This window comes from Balaenoptera physalus, assembly GCF_965194825.1.
Source record: "Balaenoptera physalus genome assembly, chromosome: 1".
Lineage (NCBI taxonomy): Eukaryota > Metazoa > Chordata > Mammalia > Artiodactyla > Balaenopteridae > Balaenoptera > Balaenoptera physalus.
Window position 1 is genome coordinate 129,221,918 of NC_138882.1, and position 25,090 is coordinate 129,247,007.

General features: G+C 37.7%; 1 protein-coding gene across 3 annotated transcripts in view; it reads left to right on the forward strand.

Moving 5' to 3' along the window:
- PIGK (phosphatidylinositol glycan anchor biosynthesis class K) overlaps positions 1-16,103 on the forward strand; it is a 142,460-nt gene extending 126,357 nt beyond the window's left edge. For 2 of the 3 annotated variants that reach the window (XM_082420759.1, XM_082420760.1), the window contains one exon: positions 14,634-16,103. In XM_082420759.1, coding sequence (XP_082276885.1) covers positions 14,634-14,750 — 117 coding nt within the window. In that variant the 3' untranslated portion in view covers positions 14,751-16,103. The other variant, XM_082420761.1, reaches the window with a different exon arrangement.
- Positions 16,104-25,090: the final 8,987 nt, after the last annotated feature.

Sequence of the window (25,090 nt, forward strand, 5' to 3'; positions counted from 1 at the left end):
TTCAAAGAAGCAGTTTTGGGTTGTTGATATTTTTCTCTCTTTTTTTGTTTTGTCTTTTATTGAATTTCACTTTTTAATTTTCTTGTTTCTGCTTACTTGGGTTTCATTTGCTCTTCTTTTTCAGATTTCTTCAGGTGGAATCTTAGATTACTGATTTTAGAAATTTCTTCTAATATAAGCACATCAAGCTGTACATATCTCTGTAAGCATGTTTTATGGACATACCCCACATTTTGAAGTGTACGAATAAAGAATGTCGCCTGCCATTTCAGTAAACAGGCTGCCCACCATCAAGCCCTCAGCCCCTGCAGCCCCCCTGACAGTGCACCCTGAGGGGAACTCAGGATGCAGAAAAACAGGGTACTGGCGCTAGATAGTTAAGGTGCACATCAAAGGAAGAGTTTCAGTAAGCCCAGACTCTTGCATCTTTCCATACATAGAAAAGTGCTAAATTCATTAACTTGAGATGTCTGGTTTTTTTAATATAACTAGCAGTAAGTAATCTTTTGATGTTGGACCCCTGGGTTTGTTTCTTTTTCTTTATTTTTCAAAAACTGCTATATATCCTGATACATTCTGGCTCCTCCCCTGCCTCTTTGGAGCAGTCCCTCTGAGCTATCTGAGAGGCTGTATCCCGGGCTTAAGTCCTTAGTAAGTCTGCCGAATAAAACGTAATATTCAGTTTTTAGGCTTTGCATTCTTTTCAGTTGACAAGTGTATTTTCATTTTCATTTTTACTCAGTTCAAAATATTTTTTAATATCCCTTGTGATTTCTTCTTGGGTTATTCAGAAATGTATTGTTTAATTTCCAGGTACTTGAGGATTTTTCCAATTTATCTTTTCTGTTACTGATTTCTAGTTGAATTCCGCTGTGTAGAATACTCTGTGTGATTTCAACCCTTTTAAATTTATTGAGACATGTGTTATAGACCAGAAATTGGTCTATCATGGTGAATGTTCCATGTGTGCTTATAGAGCATGTGTATTCTATTGTCACTGGGTGGAGTGAAATAAATATATCAATTACATCAAATTTGTTGATAATGTTCAAATTTTCTATATTCTTACTGATTTTTTTACTTATTAATTCTGAGATTGTGCTGAAATATACAATTATAATTTTTCCTTTCAGTTCTTTCAGTTTTTGATATGTGTATTTGAAGCTTTAAGTACATACACATTTAGAATTGGTATGTCTTTTTGATGAATCAATCCCTTTATTTGTATGAGAAGTTCCTTTTTATCCCTATAATATTCAATGTTCTAAAGTCTACTTTGTTCTGACATTAATATGGCCTGCCCAGGTTTCTTTTTCCATGGTATTTCCTTTTCCATTTTGATACTTTTAACTTATCTGTTTTGAATTTAAAGTAGTTTCTTATAGGTAGAATATCATTGAGTTTTATGTTTTTATTCAACTTGACAATCTTTGCCTTTTAATTGGAATGTTAAGATCCTTTCACTTAATGTAATTATCAGTATTTAAATTGGATTTAAATCTGGTTGGATTTAGATCTACTATATTGCAGTTTGTTTTATACTTGCTCCATTTGTTTTCAATTCCTTTTCTTTTTCTGTTTTCTATTGTTTTGTATGATCCCATTTTAACTCCACTTTTGGTTTATTAAGTGAATCCACTTTGTTGTTGTTACTCTAGGATTTATAATATGCATCTTTAATTTAATACAGTCTACTTGAAATAATATTATATTATTCTATGTATAAGAACTTTATAATCATATATTCTCAATTCCTCCCTTGCATCCTTTGTACTGTAGTTGTTATACGTTTTGTTCCTACATATTTATGAACCCCACAATACATTATTATCATTTTTGCTTTAAGCAGTCAATTATCTTTTAAGGAAATTTTAAAATGAGGAAAATATTTTTATATTTGTTTACCAATTTACCATTTAGATCTCTCCTCTTTCATTTGTGGAAGTCTGTATTTCCGTCTGGTATAATTTTCATTCTGCCTGAAGAACTTCTCTTAACATTTCTTGTATTATAGGTCTGCTATAGGTATACCTTGTAGTATAGGTATTTGGTATACTACCTTGTAGTATAGGTCTGCTGCAGTGTACGTCTGTTGAATTCTCAAAGCTTTTGTTTTACTGAAAGTTTATTTCATGTTCATCCTTGAAAGATTTTTTCACTTGGCAGATTTTCCCTAGAATTCTAGGTTAACAGTTGTTTTCTTTCTGTACTTTAAAGATGTCTTTCCATTGTCTTCTGGTCTCCATGGTTGCTGACAGCACATCTTCAATCATTCTTACCTTTGTTGCTCTGTAGCAGTGGTCAATACACTTTTTCTTAAAGGACCAGATAGTAAATAGTTTAGGTTTGTGGGTCATCTGGTCTTCTTTACAACTACAGAACTTTGGTGTAGTGTGAAAGCAGCAATAGACAATATGTAAATGAATAAGTGTAGCTGTGTTCTCATAAAACTTTATTTGTAAAATCATGTGACTGGCTCATCTGCTGTAGTTTGTTGAACTCTGCTCTGTAAGAACAAATCTCTTTTTATCTGACCTCTTTTAAGGTGTTCTATCACTGTTTTTCAGCGTTTTGATTATGATATTCCTTTGTGTGGCTTTCTCTATGTTTCTTATGTTGGTGTTGAGCTTTGTGGATTTGGTGGTTTATAGTTTTTATGAAATCTGGAAAAAGTTTCACTCATTGTTAGTTTTACATATTTTTGTCCCTCCCTACTTAGGACTCCAGTTGCATGAATGTGATCTTGCTTAATATTATGCCCACAATAGGCATATCTTAGGCTCTGTTTATTCTTTTCTCTTTCTGTCCTTCATTTTGAGTACTTCTATTGCTATCTTAATAGTTCTCTGTTAATTCTTCTGTAGTGTCTAATCTGTTAATTTCATCCAGTGTATCTTTCATTTTATATATATTTTTCATCTCTAGAAATCCTATAATGGGTCTTATCTAAATATTCTATTTCTCTCCTCATATGTTCATGTTTTCCTTTACATCCAATTTATAATAGCTGTCCTAAGATCCCTGTCTACTAAATCCATCACCTTTTTCATTTATGTGTCTATTTCAATTGATTAATCTTTCTCCTGGCTTTGGCTGATATTTTCCTCCTTCCCATGTCTTTTTTAAAAATTGGATGCTAGCTATTTTAATTTTTTGTTGTTGTTGGCTGTTGCATTTTGGATTTTTGTTTTATTCATGTAGCGAGTGTTGGATTTTGTTCTAGGATCAGTTTGATTCCTCTAAGGATTGCTTTTAAGTTGTTTTAGGCAGGTCCAGAGTAGTCTTTTTTGGGTGGTTGGAGATAGCCCCACTGTCTCTGATTTATTCTGATTTAGCCCCACTATAAGCTGGGACAGGGTGCTCTGCATATTATGAGTATTGGGAATTGTTTGGCCTGTTGCTTTTGGTGTTTTGTTTTGTTTTTCTGTACAATCTTCTTGTTATGCATGCACAGATTAGAACTCTGCCAAAGATTTAAGGAAATCCCTCTGCAGTTCTCTGGAGCTCTCTGTGGAGCCCACTCTTCTCCAATAGTCTACCCTGAAAATTCTAGCCAACAAAACCTCCCTGAATTCTAATCTGTGTCTTTTCAACTCTTCAATACTGCCTGGCTCCGTTGGGGGTACTTTCCTTGTGCTGCAGCTTAGAAATGGCTTCCAGGCAATAAGCTTGGGCAATTGAAGGACTCATCTTATTTGTTTCCATTCTTTCAAGGATCAGAAAACTGCAAATTGTCCAGTACCTGAAAACCATTGTTTCTTACCTTTTGAATGATTATCTAGTTGTTCAGAATGGCAGATAATTCCTATAGCATTTAATCCTACGTAGGCAGAAGCAAAACTCTGATTACCTCTTAACAGACACAGATAGATACTACTGATAAATGAACCTTTGTTATGTATTTGTGGGAACAGTGGGTTAATTCTCTTAGTTAAGAACTAAAAACTAGATTCATTTATTTCAAATTTCAAATTGTTTTACACATTTTTAAATGAATATTTTTTTAACTTCTCACTAGGGAGTCTTGAAAGAGACTGTGTCGTTGTTATTTGATTAATGCCATTCTTATTTTTTTCCTTAAGTCATAAAACCAAGATGTAAATTGGTACTTAATATTTATGTTTGAATATTTTACATTTCTTATTTTCAAGAAGAAAATCATATATAACTAAGACAAATTGATTATTGTATTCAAAGCTTATGAGACCTTGATAAGGTTCAGAAATGGATAAGGTATCACAAACAGATCAAAATGTAGCAGAATCACACCTGTAAATTAACTATAGTGTAAGATATAAACCAAATATCATCAGTGCCCTGAGAAGAAGAAAGTAATTCTTACTGAAGTATGAGAACAGGCTTCTCCTGGAGGTGATATTTGAGCAAGGTCTTAGAGAATAAATAGGTATGAAAGAGTAGGAGGAATTAGTCTAGAATATTTCATTCTCTTTTATTTTTTTTAAACATATAAAGTTAATATCCTAATAAGGCTTTCCACTCAAGGAACAGTTATCAGATGTAATAAATAGTTTCATTTCAAGATTTGTTTGTTAATTAGTTTTCTATAGGTGTGTAACAAACAAATTTAGAAATTTAAAAGCATTTATTATCTCACAGTTTCCATGGCTCAGGAGTCCAGGCACAGCTTAGCTTAATCCTGTGCTCAGGGTCTAACAAGGCTTCAATCAAGGTGTTACAGGACTGCAGTCTCATCTGAGGCTCAGAATTTTCTTCCAAGTGTACTGATCATTGTCAGAATTCTGCTTTTCATGTTGTAGAACTGACTGTGAGGCAGGTCCTCAGCCCCTAGAGATTGCCTGCCATTCCCTGTCTGTGGTCCATTCCACAGCATGGCTGTGTGATTCTTAAAGACCAACAGGAGAGCATCTCAGCTACTTCTAATATATCTGTCTCTCTCTCTCTTTTGTTTTTTTTTAATTTATTTATTTTTGGCTGCGTTGGGTCTTCGTTGCTGCATGTGGGCTTTCTCTAGTTGCGGCGAGCGGGGGCTGCTCTTCGTTGCGGTGCACGGGCTTCCCATTGCGGTGGCTTCTCTTGTTGCGGACCACGGGCTGTAGGCGCCCGGGCTTCAGTAGTTGTGCCACGTGTGCTTAGTATTTGTGGCTCGCGGGCTCCAGAGCGCAGGCTCAGCAGTTGTGGCGCACAGGCTTAGTTGCTCCGCGGTACGTGGGATCTTCCCAGACCAGGGCTTGAACCCGTGTCCCCTGCATTGGCAGGCGGATTCTTAACCACTGCGTCACCAAGGAAGTCCCTATCTGCCTCTCTTGACTTATGTCTCTGATATCTAGACCCTCTTTTAAAGGGCTCACCTGATTGGGTCAGCCCCTTCCCCCAGGATAATCTCCTTTTTGATTAACTGAAAGTCACTGATTTAGGGACCTTAATAACATCTGCATAATCCCTTTGTCTTTGCTATATAATGTAACCTAGTCAAAGGAGTCATAGTCACCATATTCATCATATTCACAAGTCCTGTCCACGCTCAAAGGGAAGGAATTATACAGGATATGTACACCAGGGAGAGGGAATCTTGGGGGCTGTCTTAGAATTCTGCTGACCACAGTTTGATTTATACTATTAGTATACTTTGAAGAGTACAAGTTATATTTTATAAAGAGGATGTGGATAGACTGGAAATACTAATAAACTACAACTGATTAAACAGTTGAAAACAAATAACTAAATTATTTTCTAAAGTAATTGTCACCTCAGTAGATTGGTTTTTTTTGTTCTTTCCTTAAATAATTTAACTGATCTGATACGCTCATTATATTTTAAGAAAAGAATCTCATTGAAACCTTGTAAAATTTCCATTTGCTTCCCGATAAACATGTACAATTTTTAAAATCCTCAGTTTTTTCTTTTTACATAATTTTAATACTTAGATCTATTCTCTGTTAATTATTTTGAAGTTCTATGGTAATGTTCTCCTAGCAACATGAAAGGGGAGACTGAACAGTGTTCACAATTGGCAGTGTAGTGTTGCTAAGCTACCTGTCTTTTTAATTTGAAATATTAGGCATTTCAATAATAGGTAGCCCTTAAGCTTTTAAGTGTTTGCTCATGACACATTACAGTGTTTTATGTATACTTTTCACCTCTGTATTATAGCTATTATTGTGAAAGTTTAAGAAAAAAAGAAGAGTGTATTTAATAGCAGTCAGTAGAGTACCTTAACTACATAAAATTAGTCATTTTATGAGAAGCTCAAATATGGACACAAATGAAATTATAAGCTATACTTTCATATGAACTTACCTCAAATGCAGCTATACTACAAAATGCAGTAATTATACCAATATTTCATTTGATTTTAAGTAAAATCGTTGTAGAATGCCTAAAATATTACCTATAGTTGTTTTAAAACTGGTAGTATTGTTATTCTCTGGGAATATCATTAAATACATACTGAAAAAGCATTTTATTATATTACGTTGCTGTCATGCTATTCACATTACTTCTTCTTAAAGTAGGATATCAAGTACTAAACGATATCATTGCAGAACATATCCTAATTTGTAAAAGATGAATATGTGAAGATTCTTCTAGGTGGACTCTTTTAATAAAAGTTTTTCCTCTATATTCCCCTTACCCCATAAAAATAATTAAAGAAATACATGTCCATTGTAGAAAATATCTTCAAAAGTATAGATAAGTATAGAGAAGAGTTTGAAACTACCTCTAATCCTCCTTCCCCCAGAGAAACACTATTCAGACTTTAGCATATTTCCTTTCTTTGAATATTGCTATAGAAATAAAGATAATATTTCATACTCAATTTGCATCTTTTATTTTCTTATTATTACAGTATAAGCATCTTTCCAAATCATTAAAATTGAAAACATTTTTGATGACTAATTATGTGGATGTACAGTATTTCTCATTATCTATATAGTTTCCTGTTTCTATTATGTAAATAACAGTGATAAGAAAATCTTTGTGCAAAACCTTTGTCAGCATTTCTGAATTCCTTACTATAGATCCTAGCTAGGACTGTAACAGATTCTAGGAATGAAAAAATATGAACATTTTAAAGACTTCTGAACATGTAAATAGATTACTTTCCCTGAAAAGTTGACCATCCTTATTAACATGTACTAGTTTAGTTTTAAAAAGAGGAAGAAATAGTTAATATATTACTTTTAACTTGTTTTTATGATCAAAAAATTGTATTTTTTCAAGTGTTTATTAGCCATCTGTAATTATTATTTTGTGAGAATTTTCATTTCCCTGTAACACTTGTTGATATATCCATGTGTCTTTTCTTACTGATTTTTGGGAGATCTTCAAGTACTGAATTTATTCCCCTTTCTGTCATATTTTCCCATGTATTTGCCTTTTAATTTGATTTATACACTTTGTAAAATACAGATCTTTCAAAAAGTTCTTTTAAACATCTCTCCACCTTTTCTTTCTATTTCCATTTATTGCTTTTAGACTTATAAATCCCTTTACTGTGTAGATTCTCCTACATTTGATCTCCTTTTACCATATTCACCTGTGGGTGGTTGCTGGGTAAACTCCCAGAGGCATCTCATTGTCTCAAATCCCAGCATGCAACTGGACATTCACAGAGTGAACCTCCCGGCCCTGATGCTTGCTATTCCCAAACTGCATCGTTTCTTTCATCACGGTTCCCTAAGCGCCAGGGGGTTTGGCAGTGAACAAAGCAGATGCAGATCTCCTTCTGTCACCTTCCCCCTGCTAGCTAGGCTGGAGCATCACTCTTTTCCCACTGCCTGGCTTTTCTCATAACCGTGACTTTGCTCCATGTGCCACTGTTTGGGTATTGTCTCCTCCTCTCCATCAACTCAGATATGACACCTTGTTCAAGGGCCAGCTCATCCAAGAAGTCTTTCCTGAGTAGCCACCCACCTGACAGTCCCTTAGCTTGCAGGCCCTTTGACTCATGTGTTCTGCTCCCCACAATGAACTCCTTTGTAACTGCTCTCCACTGGTACCATTAAAGTAGCTACCATTGTGATGGATCCCTGGGTGCCAGTTTACAAAAGTAAATAAAAAATTTTTTTTACATCTAATTCTTAACCATGTGAAGTGTATTTTGATTTATAGTGTTGGGTTAAAAACAAAACTGATTTTTTTTTTAATGTTAATCCATGGTTAGAGCACCAGTAAGAATATTTCCTTGCCCATTGATTTGTGATAGTTCTTTTATAATATACCAAATTCTTGGATACTGGGCTGATTGCCTACTCTCTGTTCTGTTTCATTGATCTTTTCTATTTTGCATCAGAGCAGCATTATAGATTAGCTTTATCATATCCTTTTTGATATTCGGGACTGTTTACCCCTCTATAGAGTAATACAGATTTTTACCATACATCTCGTGCTGTGGGTATTCCTGGATATTTTATGTTTTTTACTGCTATTGTGAATGAAATTTTTTTCTATTCTGTTTTCCGATTCATTTTTACTGGCACATTGGAAGGGTATTTTTTTTTATATTTATCTTAAATCTGAACTCTTTGTTCTCAATAATTCTGAGTTGATTTGTAGAGTTTGTTTGTATCTAATTGTAAAATCTGCAAATATGAAAATTTACTTCTTCCATGAAGTTATATCTGGATTGGCTGGAAATTACAGAGTGATATTAACTAATAATATTAATAGTGGGTATTTTTGTCACAAAAAACAAAACAGTGGTCAACTTTCTATTGAAAATAAAATTATAGTTAAAAACAAATCATCTTTAGTTATCCTAGATTAGATTAATTGCTTTGCAAATTTACCATGTGTAAGATACATCAAGATTCTGGGAGATATTCATTTCTCTAGCAGAGGGTTGGGTAGGGGGGCAACATCTGATTATACTAATTGCTAACTAACTTCAAAAGGAAAGGAACTAGACTTGAGATAGAGATTTCAGGGACTTCCCTGGTGGCGCAGTGGTTAGGAATCTGCCTGCCAATGCAGGGGACGTGGGTTCGAGCCCTGGTCTAGGAAGATCCCACATGCCGCGGAGCAACTAAACCCGTGAGCCACAACTACTGAGTCTGCGCTCTAGAGCTCGTGACGCACAACTACTGAGCCCACGCTCCACAGCTACTGAAGCCTGCGTGCCTAGAGCCTGTGCTCCGCAACAAGAGAAGCCACCGCAATGAGAAGCCTGCGTACCTCAAGGAAGAGTAGCCCCTGCTCGCCGCTACTAGAGAAAGCGTGCACACAGCAATGAAGACCCAACGCAGCCAAAAATAAATTTAAAATAAATTAAAAAATAAATAAAACAGGGTAAAAGAAAAAAGAGATTGTAGTTCGGAGGGGGAAGGCTAGAGAGAAGCGAGGTGAGTTAGCCTCTAGATTCCCCCACTTTATCTCCTCGGGAGCAATTCCTAGCATGGTGGCAAGTGGAGTCAGCCTCTTTCCAAGACTACAGGAGAGAGCTAGAAGTGAGCATAACTGCAGCTCCGTTGAAGTGCGGGATGGGTAGCAAAGAACATTCACAAAATTTACCTCTAGAAGACACTATAGCATGACTTCTTCAGAGTCTGGCTATACATACTGTTCATGTGTGACAGGTGTTTGTTGAAGTCATTACTTTGTGAAATTTAGCCCAGATGAGTGAATGGGGCTGGATTTCTTATTCTAGGAGGACCCAAGGGGGTTATCTTGACAGACCTCCCTCACTTCAACCAAGTTCATGGTCAACAAGGAGTTGATTAGCTGCCCTTCATACTGTTTTTATATATACTATTGTTGCAGAAACCTGAAGCTACAAGTATGTAAATGGAAAGTTTATTTTCTTATGATAATAAAGGATCAGGGTTTTTCCTTCTATATTGATTGTCACCTCAGTGGATGTATTCCATAGCTTTTGATGGATAACAAACCACTCCACAACTTAGTGGCTTAGAGCATCAACCGTTTATTTGGCTCATAATTCTGAAGGTTGGCAATTTAGGCTGAGTTTAGCTGGGCAATTCTATTCTTAGCTGGGCTCCCTCATGAGTCTGTGGTCAACCTTGGGTTGGTTAGGCAATTCTACTTCTGGAAGTTGGCTAGTTGCTGACTGGAAGACTTGAGTTCTTCTCTGTATGGTGTCTGTACCTCCAGAATCCTTGCCTAGGTTTTTTCTCATGGTGGTAGCAGAGGTCTAAGAGAGAGCAGAAGCAGGCAAAGAAAGCCTCTTGAGGCTAGCGTTGGAATTAGGACACTGTTGCTTTTGTTCCGTTCTGTTGGCCAAAAGAAGTCACAAGGCCAGCTGATTCACAGAGGAAGGACTTAGAGTCTACCTCTTGATGAGAGCTGCCATAAAGCAACATATTCCAAAGGGTATGGACACAGGGAAGTATGGGAAATTGGGACCATTTTTTTTGCCATCAGTCTACCACAGTTTGGTGAACAAAGGACTCAGAGATGTGCTTCGGACACTATCTTTGTCGTCAATATAGATTTTAATTTTGCTGTTACAAATTGTATCAGTGCCCTTTTTATCTCAACCTATTGTCCTTGTATCTTGTATTATTTTTCTCTTTATACTATTCATTTGGTTTTGGCTTCTTGTGCATTTTTATTCAAGTCCATGTCAAATAAAATTTTTCTAAAATTATCTTTTGGTTCTTTATCAAATCTATTCAGAGATATGTTCTCTGTGTCTTCAGGATATTTCTTCTTCATGTGTGGGAGTATTTTTAATCATGGACCTAACCGTGTTTTCTTCCCTTTTTCTTAGAATTCTGTTAGTATTTGCCAACAGAGCATGTGGACGTTTCTCACTGTCTACTTAGATTTGAATGCCTTTTCAGATCCTCATCTGAAGAATAGTTGTTAGACATTCCCCAGTGACTGGCAGCCAGTCATCAACTGTGGTTTTGCTAAACTAAACTAGGATCATCTGCTACCATGCTATGTATGCCTGGTTTTGGGACAGTTTAAAAAGGCGAAGTTTGTGGAAAAACCATATTTCTTAACATATATTATTAAAAGAATTTTTCCTGTATTCTCCCTTCTTTGCAGAGATTTTCATTTGGATATTGAGCCTTCTTAGATGCAGTAAACCATTCTTAGATGCAGTAAACCCTACCTTCTGACATGCTCTTTACTAGGAATTGTATTTAAATGGATGTAGAAAGAAGTGTGCCACTGGTCAGTTGGGAATGAGTTGCACTACTCTGGCTGCCTCATAAAGCCATCCTCTACTACGGCAACACTGTTTCTCTTAAACAGCAGGCAGAAAAAGGGAGAGAGCTAAAGTCCCTTTCTCAGCTGACAGAATTACTGTGTTTCACAGAGCAAAGCAATCCTTTGTACCCTGTGTACTATTCAGAAAACTGGGCCACCATTCATTTGTTTCTAGACCTGGTTTCTGGACTTACAGATAGTGAAGTTGAAGTTTCTTATCAGAGGTTAAATTAATTTTGGTAGAGTGAACTCTTGTCTCTTTCTGTGCCTTTCCTGAGAAGATGGCAGCAGCTGCACTGGCCGGGTTCTACATGGATGCCATGCTAAGCTAAGAGTCCAAACTGTGTTTAATTAATAATTCATTTTCCATTTTTTGTTAATCAAATATATGTAATGAATATCCAATAAAAAATATAGCAACCGCAAATAATAGTTTTTTAAAGGGTGAGATTTGCTACTTTTGTTAGCTTGTACAGTGTTGTGATATGAATAAATACATCAGTCCATAATAATTTTGGAGTAATAACATATATTTCCTAGTCCTCCAGTATTGCTTTCAAAGTTTGCTGTTGGGGAGCCACAGCTCTAGCACTTTGCTTTTCTCTCTTGTCCTCTTCTGGGCATCAGTGGTCTAAATGTGGGACATGTTTGGCTGAAGGATCAGGAAGCAGCGCCTCCAGAATTCTCTGAAACAGTTTTTGGAATAACAGATCGAAATAGCTATCTTTGAAGAAATGATAGTTACTTCTAAAGAAGCTATAGTTGTCTTATCTCTGGCAACTATTTCTGGCTGCTAAGTTTAAGAAGTAATGGTATGAACTACCAATGTTTGACTAGTAGAAAATAAACAGGACAAAAACTGAGCAATAGTTAATCATGTTTAGTTCACTCACTTGTTTTTTCATGTCACATGCTTGTGATACTTACATTACCTATCTTTAATATAACTATGTTTTATATTAATTATTATAGATTTTCCACTGGAATTAAGATTTTTCACAATGTTGTACAACGTTCCAAGAGCTTATAAACCATCTGAAATGGTTTGAGAACCACTGAGCTTATCATCTTGTAAGATACTAGAGGGAAAGTACTTTTGTCATCATCGTCATCACACACGATCAGAAGCCATTGTAGACTTGAGTAGAAAGTAACATGAGGAAACATTGGGTTTAATCCTTGGGGTGTGTGGGGAGTTTTCTGGAATGAGTGGTGGAGGGTGAGAGTAGACGTGGCAGTGAGAGTGGAATGCAACCACTGTAAACACATTGTCAGTTCAGTTCATATTAAGCATTTGATTAAAAACTCCTAAAACTCTGGCATTATTGATCCAGATGAAAATATTAAGGTGGATTTCTCTTCTGTTAGTTTGATAAGTTAATTTTGAATTGATGAAAGTTATACAAATTAAAATTCTAAAAATCATATTTTTTTTCAAACATTGTTCCTCATAACTGGCAAACACAAATGAAAGTCATCTAAAAAGTACTTTGAGTTTCATATTATTACTTTTCTAGGTAGGAACGTGTAATTATAGGATACGTTTTCAAAACCACATCATTGCAGTAACTATGCATTTATTCATTCCCAGGAGGTATATGTTACTATGCCCTAATTTTACAGATTCAGAAATTCAGAGTGGAGTAGTGGCTTGGCAGGCTTTAAGCATTAAAACTAAACTTTGAATCCAAGGCAGTTGATTCTAAATCCCATGCTCTTTGAACCACACCACAACAAGCCTTGGTTTGTAAATTATTTATTTAATTTCTTAAATAACAAAAGTAATATGTGCTCAAGGCAAACAATACCTAAATGCATACATTATATATGGCAAATATATATTATACAGATATATACTTGTATTTTGGAAAGATGTGTCTAGCAGCGATATGGTTGACAGATGGAAAAGAGGGAACCTTGGAGGAAGAGAAACTAGTTAGGAAACTATTTCAGTAATCCAGACAAGAAATGATAACAGCCTCCCTCCCTCCTTCCTTCCTTTCCATGTGATGATTTGAGAATTGAGTGAAGAGCATTAGGTGTCCTGGTTATGTAGGGGGAAAACCGAAGTATAAGATTTGGAAACCTCTAAGAGATTTATGAGCCTTTCTGGGATCTAGCTTACATGGTGACTAAAGCAAATTTCAGATTACAGTTTCTTGTCACTTTAGTCTATTCTAAAATAGGATTCTTATAACTATCCTTACAATCTAGGCTAGTAATTCAGGAAGTAGAACTCATAAAGAGATCGTAGTCACGGACCTTCAGTTTCAGGGTCATAATGTAGCTGTTGAAATGACAACTAAATGGGGAAGACTGGTCTGCCTTTCTTTGCTGGGCAAAGAAACACACAAGACACTTGGCTGGATGTTGAAGGATAAGGAATGGAGAAGGGCATGTAAAATGGACTCAGCCAGACCTTGTCCCTGGAAGTTTGCAGGGAGATAAATGATAAAGGTAACTATAATAGTAGATAGGAGTAAAAGTAGAAGGGGCTACAGATTCAAAGAAAAGAATTTATCATCCAGGAAAATCTGGAGGAGTTGGCATTTGAGTTAGTGAGCTTTGAATAGGAAGAATAGAATAAGGAGCATTCTACCTCAAGGGAGTAATATGACCAAACTCACTGGCCCCTCCAAATATTTGTTGAATATCTGAATAAATGGAATCAGGTAGCATTGTTTTTCCACCAATTCACTCGGTATAATATAGTGTCTCCTATATGCCAGGCACTGTGGCAGGTAGGTGCTAGGACTATAACAAGATGACCCTTATAGAGGGTCATCCACTAATAGGAGAGAAAGTAAAACGAACTAATGACTATATAAATTCAAAGTGAAAAAGGACTGTTAGGCTACTGAATAACTTGGGTGAAAAGAGATGTTGGATAGGGTAGTCAAGGAAGGCCCCTTTGAGGGAACAAAATGTCATTTGAAACTGATCTTTGTAAGAACCACTTTGAGATATTTACCCTGTTTGAAGTCTTTACCATTGTTGCTATCCAAATACAGTCCTCCAGGACTGGTTCCAGGACCCCTGCAGATACCAAAGTCCGTGGATGCTCAAGTCCCTTATATGGAATGGTGTAGTGTCTGCATATAACCTAAGACGTCCTCCCTAGACACTTTAAATCATCTCTAGATTACTTATAATACCTAATACAATGTAAGCGCTATGTAAATAGTTGTAAATATAATGTAAATCCTATGTAAATAGTTTCTGGTGTGTGTCAAATTTAAAATTGCTTTTTGGAACTGTCTGGAATTTTTTTTCCCAATATTTTCATTCCACATTTGGTTGAATCTGTGTGTGGAACCTGCAGATAGGGAAGGCTGACAGTACATTTAATTTGTCTAAATTACTCCCCCTGAGAGTACAACCTGTGAATTTCCTATTTTCCATCAGTATTTATTTTATCTATTGTTGACTTATTTACCTGTTGTTAAATTTATAATGTCATCCTTGTTTTGCAGAAACCAAAGCTGAAAGATTGGCATCCTCCTGGGGGTTTTATTCTGGGACTGTGGGCACTCATTATCATGGTTTTCTTCAAAACTTATGGAATCAAGCATATGAAGTTCATTTTCTAGATGCGATGATGTATGAAGAACACTACATGGAAGACTACAACCTTGGATAAAAGTTCATGTCAATATATTTTTAAAAATACATTGCTCTTGTGTGATTTGGCAGAAAGTATAAGGAAGCTAAATTTGAGAGAACTATTGGTTTTATAACTCAAAAATAATTGTTAATGCAAGTGCTAAATGACACTAAATATATTTCACTTTTTCATTTTGCATTAAAATATTGGGACAAAGAGATCGGAATATACTCACTGACTCTTTTTGAAAATAAGAATTTCCCCTTGTTTTATCCCCTTTTCATTTGGAAAAGAAAAAAATGTGAAGACATTAAATTCTCACTAGCAGGGGTAACTTTTGTTAGTATTTTGTATATGTTCTCCCAGTCTTTTTCATACTTTTTTTCTAAAATAGAGAGCATATAGAACATACCATTTTATAACCTTACTTGTCATTTTGCAGTATGTTGTCAACCCTTTCCCTCTCCTTGGATATTCTTCAAGAACACGTGAATGGCTGCACACTACCCATTTTATGAATGTGCAGTAATTTATTTAATATTCTTCTATAATTAGACCACTTACTTTGTTCCCCAAATTTTCTTTTGGTTCACTCTTTAATGTGTTAATATTTTGTCAGCTATTCTTGGAATTCTGCAGCTAAAATGATAAGTAAATATGAATAATCAGTTTCTTAATCTGTGGTACTGACAGTCTCCAGGACCTTATTTACTGTCAGTTTATCTGGAAAATTTAAGCTCTTGGGGAATTTCACATACTGATTGCTCAAGAGAAACAAACCTAATCATTTTTAATTTCTAAGCATTCTGTGATCCTCTGGAATTGATCACCTCCTCTTCTGTTTCCATGCTGAAAGAGATGTTGTTTCATTCTGTTTAAGGTAAACCTTGCCCACTGGCTGGATCTACACTTTTTCTGGGACAATCCCGTAAAATGGATGGACTGTAGGAAAAATTCATGCTTGTGGCCCTGTCTTCGTGTCTGACTGATGTATCACATAAGGCAGTAAGCTCTTTTCTGGTCTCTGACAAGATGCAAGAGCTTATATCCCCATCACTGATTTTTTTCATCTTGCCAGCCATCTTCATATCTATCTCGTAACTGGAAATGGTATTGAGATTGTGCTTTGCCATCAGCCCCAGATATTGTTTTTTCACATATAAGCGGTAAAAAAAAGTGAAAGTTGAGTATTCATGTCCCATGGGATACTTTTTTGTATTTTATCTGTTTTATCCAGGAGCTTCGTGTTAATCTTTATTCACTATGAAGATATGTTTTGCAATTGTAGGAAACATTCAGAAAACAACCCTTCCTCTACAATAAAACCTCTTAAAATTAATAGTCCTTAGACTCTGTTTTGCTTTTAGCACTTAAAATATTACCCTTTAATTATATGCAAAATGGTCATGCTTTTCACAGGCAGAGGATTAACTGTGTTATCTCTCAGATTAGAACAAATGACATTGAGGCTTTTTGCCAGCCCTGAATCTTCATTTTAATTGATCTTTTTATTGCTGCACTAGATAAATGAAGAAGGACAATTTTTATCTGATTATATGGAGAAGCATCTTTTTGTACATAGAAAGGGGGAAAAACAAACTTAAATTTGAATAGCTGGATTGTAGTAGTGCTAAGAGACAAAAAAAGGTTGACCATGTAAACACTTACATAAGGTCATGGACACTCTGGTGGCCGGGAGCTACTTAGAGTAGTAAAGGAAATATGATTGTTCTTGAGCCAAAGTCATTTAGTTTGAGTATAATGAAACATACCCTGATGGTAAAGACTACTGGAAAGTAAAAGGATTCCTCTTCAGAGATTGTAGAAGGTGCCCTTCTTAGTTAAAACCAAACTGGGAAAAGTAATACTGGGTATAATATACAGTATTAATTTTATTCCAGACAAATTTCAAAGGGCAATTATTTCTTTCTGTTTCATTATTGAATTTTCAGAATATAGTTAAAGCAAAAAGCTTGAAATATGTTAAATGTTTAGCTCATCACCATAATCTTTTTACATAAAGTATATTCTGCCTTCAGTAATAAGTAAATCCTCTGCATATGTTAAGTGGGTAATATCGTAAGTGTAATTAAATGGTCCAGACCTTAAATGATAACATAAAAGCACATCCTTAAATATATTTTCCTTGAGTCGCAAAGAGCTGAACAACTGAAAGGTGTTTTCCTTTTGCCTTTCTCACGGTGTTATCGTGAGGATCAGATGAGCTAATGATATGACTGCACACTTTGGAAATTGTGAATATTTAGTGGTGTTTTCTTTTTTCTGCCTAGGAAGATACCAACAGGGAGGTTAATGGTGCCAGGGTCCCACTTATTTACCTTTCTAAGCTACTCAGTGTGATTCCCATTCTCTTCGGTATTCTTTTTCTCCTCCCCTGCAGTGTCTCCTATATTCCTTGTCCCCTCAGGGAGACAAGGAATATAGATAAATGGATCCCAGCAGACATGTCCTGACCTTTTGGGGGAGGGACAGGGCATAATGATGCCGTTCTGCAAAGGCAGCCTGCGTGAGAAAAAGAAACCAAATGATGTGGATTTTAAAATTATGAAAGACATTCATTTACAGTTTATGAAAGGGAAATGTAGTTTGGAAGCAAAGCTGATTAAATTGGATCAAGAAAAATTGGAATTAAATACAAAAAATAATGCATGCATTTATGGTTTCAATTTTCATGTATCCTCAGCTAGTTGAAAATGATGATTCCCACAACAAGCATGACTCAGCCTGTTTCTGCTTACTGAGTATTTTCTACTATGGGGTATGTTGATAACATTTCTTCCCTTATGTATGTTGTACAGCAGAGTTACAGTTACTGTGGGAATCATAATTTGAAATTGTGACTTATGTGTTTCTGGAATGTTTACAATAAATGTTGCATTAACATAGAACTTTTTTTCATTGATTTTACCAAAATTAAATTCATCTATAGCAGATATACTGTTTTAACTTATGAAAGAAGCATTTTATAAACATACCACAAGGTATGGCTGTAAAATGAGATCAGTCTCCATTTCACTTTATGGAATCAGCCCCATTACTTCATTGTCACATTTCCTGCCTGAGTGCATTTACCTGCTCATGTACCTGATGTGTCAATATGAAAGTCTTTCAGTTCATGGACAGTACACCTTAGTAATAACTGGTCTTTTTCCTTCTAGTGCAAAATTTTACTGTTTTGGAAATGTGCTATGAAATATTTGTTATAATTTAACTGAGTAGACCCTTGAATAACGGGATTGATATAGATGAAGGTGTGACCAAGAAACTCATTATTAAAAATTCGTTTACTCCACACTTGGAAAGGTGGTCACTGTCATTCTTGTTTCACTTGGGCTGCTTGCAGCCTCAGAGACTTGAGAGGACTTTCAGATGTGCCCGATGTATATACCCAGAGTTTACCGGGCTCATATGATATGACCCTCTTCTCATGATGGAAGTACCAGCTCTGACTGTGCTAGAATCTCAGGGACAGCTGGCGGTAGCAATGTAGGTCACTTTCTTCGGGGTCATTAAATAAGGTCATAAATGTAAAGCACATCATACAATACCTGGCACATGGGAGAGGTTCAACCTTTTGTTCTTTGCTGGGCAGGGCTCTACCTAGCTCTTGTTTTTAACCTCCGCTCAGGTCACTCTTTAAAGAACCATTAGCCTTGGTGCTCCTGGGCTGTCCTGTCCCCTTTGGTTTTCAGCAGATGTCATTTTGAGGTAACAGTTTCTTTTCACTTTCAACACTGTCCAACAGTTTCAATCCACAGGTTCTCTTGCCTCCCTTTTCGGTTTTTCCATTTTAGATAGGCTGAGGCTTTTCTCCATCTTCCCTCAGCCTTAGGTTTTTATTGTCTTCTCTCTGTGGCTTATTTGGAAACAAATATAGCGTGATTATTGGGCAGTCTAGCCTCACCCCAGGCCCCAGATGTCTGGATAATTACCCTGTCTGAATTTCTCTTTATTCCTCTGTCACATTGGGTACTGCATTTCCAGGAGAAGACGTCCTCCTCTCCCCCAAATCATGTTAGTCAGAACTTTTAAAGTTTCAAATGATAGAAAGCCAACTAGAAAAAATTTAGGCCAAAAAGGAATTTGCTGGAGAATATTAGGATATCTTACAAACTTGCGGGAAGGGGGTCTGGTGTGAGCCTCACCAGGGACTGCCATGGCACCTGGATATTCTTCTCTGCATGTCTCCTTTTGGCTTTCTCACTGGCTTTCTCACGTGACTAGTGACTCCAGAGCCTGATATCCTGTGCTTCATCACAAGAGAAAGAAAAGTTACTTTCTTCCTTTATTTCCAGTTCTGAAAGTCTTGGGGAAGAACTGATTAACCTTGTTGGCATCAAGGGTTCACCTGGCCAGAGAGTCAAGCTCCTGTAAGCACATAAGGACCTCGGGTGGCAAACTCCTGTCTAGTAGGGTCCCTCCCAGAGAAGGGAGACATCACAGGAGCCAGGCAGTCACCCTTGCTACTACTTTCTACTAACTTGCTGTTCACTGGGTGGTCTGTGGAGCTGCAGCATCACCCTGGCGCTCGCTAGAAATGCAGAATGTCAGGCCGCACCCTAGACCTACTGAACCAGAATCTGCATTGTGCAAGATCCCCAGGTAAGTCACACGCACATGAAAGTAGGAGGGGCGCTGATCTACACCTTCTACTAACTAGCTCAATTTTATCTCTTAAAAAGGAGGTTGTAAAAGATTGCAATACTCACTTGTAAAACAAACAGCCATGGGTAGCATATTTTATGGGTTAATTGACTCTTTAGCATTATTCTTTTTCTTAACTTTTTATTTTATATTGGAGTATAGTTGATTAACAATGTTCTGTTAGTTTAAGGTGTACAGCAAAGTGATTCAGTTATACATATACACGTATCTATTCTTTTTCAAATTCTTTTCCCATTTAGGTTGTTACATAATATTGAGCAGATTTCCCTGTGCTATACAGTAGGTCCTTGTTGGTTATCCACTCTTTAGCATTATTCTTGACTCTATTAGACGTTTTAAGGCTGTAGACCTCTCTCATTCTCATTTTTTTTTCCTTCTGAGGCTTTTTCAAAATGTTTAATGCTTAAATGGGCATCTAATTAGCACTTACTGTATATAGTGTCTGCAGTTTCTTTGACACGACTGTCGTTAGGAGTGTGAGTCTAAATTCCCCTTCCCTGAGTATAGGCTGGCCTTAGTGACTTAATTCTAATAAATAGAATGTGGCGGAATAATACTGCGTGACTTCAAGGCTAGGCCATAAAAGGTGATACAGCATCTGCCTGGCTCTCTTTCTCAGGATACTTCTCTTGGAACCCAGCCACCGTGCCCTGAGGAAACCCAAGCCACTTGGAGAAGCCAGGTATGTTTATTCTGGCTATTACCCTGGCAAGGTACCAGCTAATAGCAAACATCAACTTCCAGACACATGGGGGAGAGAGCCTCCAGATGTTTCCTGACAGCAACCACGGGAGAGACCCGCAAGTGAGAGCCAGCCAGTTCTGGTTCACTCCCAGAACCGTGAGAGATAATAATGTGGAAAAAATGGTTATTTTTACCTCAGTATGTTCAGGATGGTTTGTTGTACAGGGTTAGTTACTGAAACACTGTGTTAATACCTACGCACTTTAGTAGATGCTAGGAGAGATTACAAAGAAGCAGAATTCTTTTTTCAAGAATTACAAATCAATTCTTGAAACACATGTGAAAGGATAAAATAACTGTATAGCAGAAAATGACAAGTGCCATGTAAGAGCTATAGAATAGGGGGTTTAAAAAGAAACTTCTAACTTTAATTGCTAAAGAGATGCATTATTCATATTGTATTTATTCTCAGGGGAACAGAGAAGACTTCAAGAAGGAAATGAAATTTGAGCAATCAGATTAGATTTCTCTTGTTTTCCCTCTCCTTTTCCCATTATTGCTCTTTCAAAATTGTAATTTTTCTTCAGTCCTGTTCCACCAACTCAGACTTTCCTATCGTCGGAAGATTTTGCTTTGTAATCTGAAAATTAAAATGGGGGAAGTGAACTAGCTCAACTTCCTTCTCTACCTCTACAAATTCACCTCTCTTTCCCCCCTCCCATTCCTACCCCAACCTCTTTGGTCTTAGAGATTGAGTTATTGACCCCATCCTTCTTCTGGGATATTGCTTACTCATAAACTCACCTTTCTTCTTGCCCTGCAACCTCCCTTTGCATAGAAGTGCTTTCCTTTACATTTTGTAAGATGTTCAAGCTTTCCATCTGAAAGACTCCTCAAAATTCTATGTCCCCCTTTAAATGCTAATATAGAAATGCTATATAGAGCTCTTTTCTACTTCATTCTGTAGCTTATTATTTTGAATGAATGAGCGACATTCTCTAACTTGGCTTCCTTGCCTTGTATTCATTTGTGAACCTTTCTGTGAATCTATCTTCTGCTCCCACCACTCACCTGAAACTATTTTCTTACTGTTATCAGTGATCTATTTGCCAAATCAGATGGAATTTTACTGCCTGCATCTTTTTTTTTAAAATCTCTCCTTAATATGTAATAATTGTTGATTACTCCCGGTTTTAGAAACATTTTCTCCTCTGCCTTGTGGTACTGCTGTCTCCCCAAGTTTTCTTCACTTGGCCTCTCCTTTTCAGTCTCCAACAAGTGCTTCTCTTTGACAGCGCACCCCAGATGTTCTGCAGAGTTCTGTCCTCGCACTCTTCCAATTTAACACTGTCCCTGAATCTTTTCATCCCCACCTGTGGTTTCCGCTGTTACCTCTACAGCACTGGGCAGCCAAATTTGTATATCCCAGGATCTCTCTTGAGTTCCAGAAGCACCCGCTCCTACCTGAAAACACAGGAATCTCAAACTTAGTGTACCCCAAACTGAACTTACCATATTTCATCATCACCTCATTGCCCGGCTCTTCCTTTTCTATTTTCTTTTTCTTATTTTATATTCTGAATCTTCTCTAGATGGGCACAGATAGTGAAGACATCTGTGGCCCATGTAAATGTTCACCACAGCATTTACTACACACGAGGCTCCTAATAATCAGGTGGGTGAAATGACATGCTCTGTGGGTGTCAGTTAGCCTCTTTTGCCAGACATCCCAGTGCTTGCCAGTGGGCCCATGAAGAAAAGTCGTTGTGTGGGATGGAGACTATGCAGGGGCTCAGCAGGCTGGATTTCTCCTTACCAAGGCTGATCTGGCTAATGCCTCAGCTGACAGCCTAATCTACCAGTAGCAGAAACCTTCATTAAAACTCAGCCGGTAACCAGGTTGATGCCTCCATTCCCCAGGAGGCAGCCAGTCAGCTGACTGGTAGTAGGTTGATTATACTGACCATCATAGAGTGGGCAGAAATTCATTTGCACTGCAATAGACGCATCTTCTGAGTATGGATTTGTATTTCCTGCTCTTAAAGCTTTTGCCAGCATCAACTATCTGTGAACTCACAGAAATTCTTATCCACCCTCATGGCATTCTGCACAGTATTGAGTCAGATCAAGGAACTCATTTTACAGCAGCTAAGTGTGGCAGCGAGCTTATGCCCATGAAATTAATCAAACTTACCACATACCCCATAGGACACAACACTCTGAAAAGAGGGAGCTCTACCTATAGACTTTAAATCAGAGACCATTGCATGGCATTATTTCCCCCATAGCCAGAATGCATAGAACTGGGAACAAGAGTGGAAATGTGAGCAACTCCTCTCACTATTAACACCTAGCCGTACATTTCCAGAATCTTTGCATCCTGTCCTGGCAACTTTGAGCTTTGCTAGTATGGTGGTCTTAGGTGAAAAGAGAAGAATGCTTTCCTCAAGGGATATAACAGTGGTTCTATTGAATTTGAAGAGAGGATTGCCACCTGGCCATTTGGGGCTCTTTATATCACTGAACCAACATGCCGAAAATAAGGAGTTACTCTACTGGCTGGAGTGATTGATCCCAGTTACCAAAGGGAAATTGAGTAGCTGCTACACTGAAGGCAAGAAAACTATGTGGCAAGAGGATTTTCTAGGGTGCCTCTTAACTAGTTCCATGACCAATAGCAAAGGTTAATGGAAACCCAAAACAATCATAAAAAGGCAGGATGATTGAGGACTCACTCTTCTGAATGAAGGTTTGGGTCACTCCACCAGATAATGAACTGACCAACTCAGCTTCTGGCTGAGAGCAAGGGAAGTATGCAATAGGTAGGGGAAGGTAGGAAGCCATAGGTATAAACTATGGCCCATGGCCAACTGCTGAAATGTAGTAGTTTTGTGTATTTTCTCTTTGCCTGTTACATGTTTGTGTGTGTATGCTATTTCTCTCTCTTCTCTCTCTTTTCCCCCACTTTTATTTTATGCAAGTTGGAGAGGCTTAACCTTACAATATAATCTTTAGGTAAGAAAATATTCAATGGGACTGTGATGGAATTTGAGGAGTAATTAATGTAGCCAGCAGTGCACACAGCAACAGCTGGGGCTGTGCATCTCCTTATTTTGGTGAAGGGTGAGAATTTCTTCACTTGTAAGAAGAATAGCAACATCCTGTTAGATGGAAATATAGAGTTGTGTCGTTGTACAGAGCTCACATGTGTGGAAGAGTGAATGCAGGAGCTGAACAGGCACAGGACTGTACTGTTCCAATTACCAATTCATTATCTCAGCTGAACCCTTTAAGATTAATTTCCCCATTATAGTGAACACGATGCTAAGTTTTGTCAGTAGAGGGTGCTGGGGAGGCATGGCAAGAAGAAGGAGCTTCTCTTCCTGTTCCTGGTGTAATCCTCCCATAGGTCTCCTGCAATGTGTGTGTGTGTGTGCGCGCGCGCGCATTCACCAGTGCACATGTGTTTCCTGCAGTGCCCAGCGGTTGGCAGCACAGAGCACCTTCCTGTGGGCAGCTTCATAGCAGAGGGTAGCCAGCAAAGCACCTCCGCGTGAGTTGCTGCCCCAGGCAAGCTGCCTCTGGCTGCTTTGCAGTGGGGCACCTATGGAGGGCACCTTCCCCCAGTGTACCTCCTTGGGCATCTCCATCATGGGGTGCTGCTGGCAGGGGCACCTCCTCTAGACAACTTTCCCCACACCCTTTGAGGGGAGTTTTCAGTAAATTCGAAGGTGTGGCTCCTCTGTGAGGATAGCTTTCCCTAGCAGTCCAGAGAGCAGCTTTCCAGCAAGTTCCACTGAGACAACACCTCAGTGAACGTCTCCGCCATCCGATGAGCCCTGCTGCACCCTCTCCAACAATGTCTGGATCTCAGCCCTGGGAGGGGTGGCTTCTCCCTTGGGTCCTCTGCCTCAACCTGAGGTGTGGTGGCCGCTCCTGATACCAGCCATTCCTCTATTCTTTACAGTTCTCTTTCTCTCTCACTAGCAAATTCCCCCTTGCTCAAATTCCTTGATCAAATTACTATGTGATTCCTGTCTTCTGATTGCACTTTGACTGATATACATCCTCACAGAAAGCAGATGGCACTAAGTGGTGAAATTCTTGGCCACAGTCATTCAAATTGTTCAGATTATGCCTCTGCGTTCAAAGGAAAGTCCTTCTCCCTCCCAGAGAGATGGAGAAAGGATTGGAGCCCCTTCTTACACCTCCCCCTAAATCTGAACTTCCACTGAGGGTTAACAGATGGAAGGAATAACTCCTTCTGACACAGTTTGGCAGCCAGATCTGGCCCAGGAGATGCACAGACCTATCAGACACGTGGAAGCCATTCAGCGAGGGTCTCGTTGACTTTGTTTTAAAAACTCTGGATTCATCCGGCTCTAGGCAGCTTCTCCTTGCCCCTTGTAATGAGTACAGGAAATGAAAAGATTCAGGCAACAGGATTTCTTGTAACCCTGCCAGGAAAGGAGATGGATCAAAAGAGAATAAAGCATGTTAGAGGCAGACTGCTCAGGAAATATTCTTGTTTGGTTGTGAAAGTGCTCAGAGATTAATAAGGCTGAATAGCACAGTGGTTAAGAGTCAGCTTTGCATTTCTGTTGCTTGTCAGCCTGATAAATGCACATTATACAAGGAACAGAATAATTAAAATTACAAATAAGGAAATACACTTATAAACCAATAAAACCAAAGGTGAAGGAGAAAAATTGAGGCTGAAATATGAGAAACCAAATAAAAGGAATAAACATTATACATTAAACAGGTTAAAACACAAAACCAGAAGCTCAGAAATTACAAAGTCTAACTAGGGAAAATGAAATAAAAGAATTAAAATTTTAGATGTTAAAATCAGAACCTTAGAATTTCAAGGATATAGTTGTGAATAAAGTTAAAGTAGAAAAAGGAAACATGTTTTAAAGCGAAAACAATGGAGGGGAGAATTAAATGGAATAT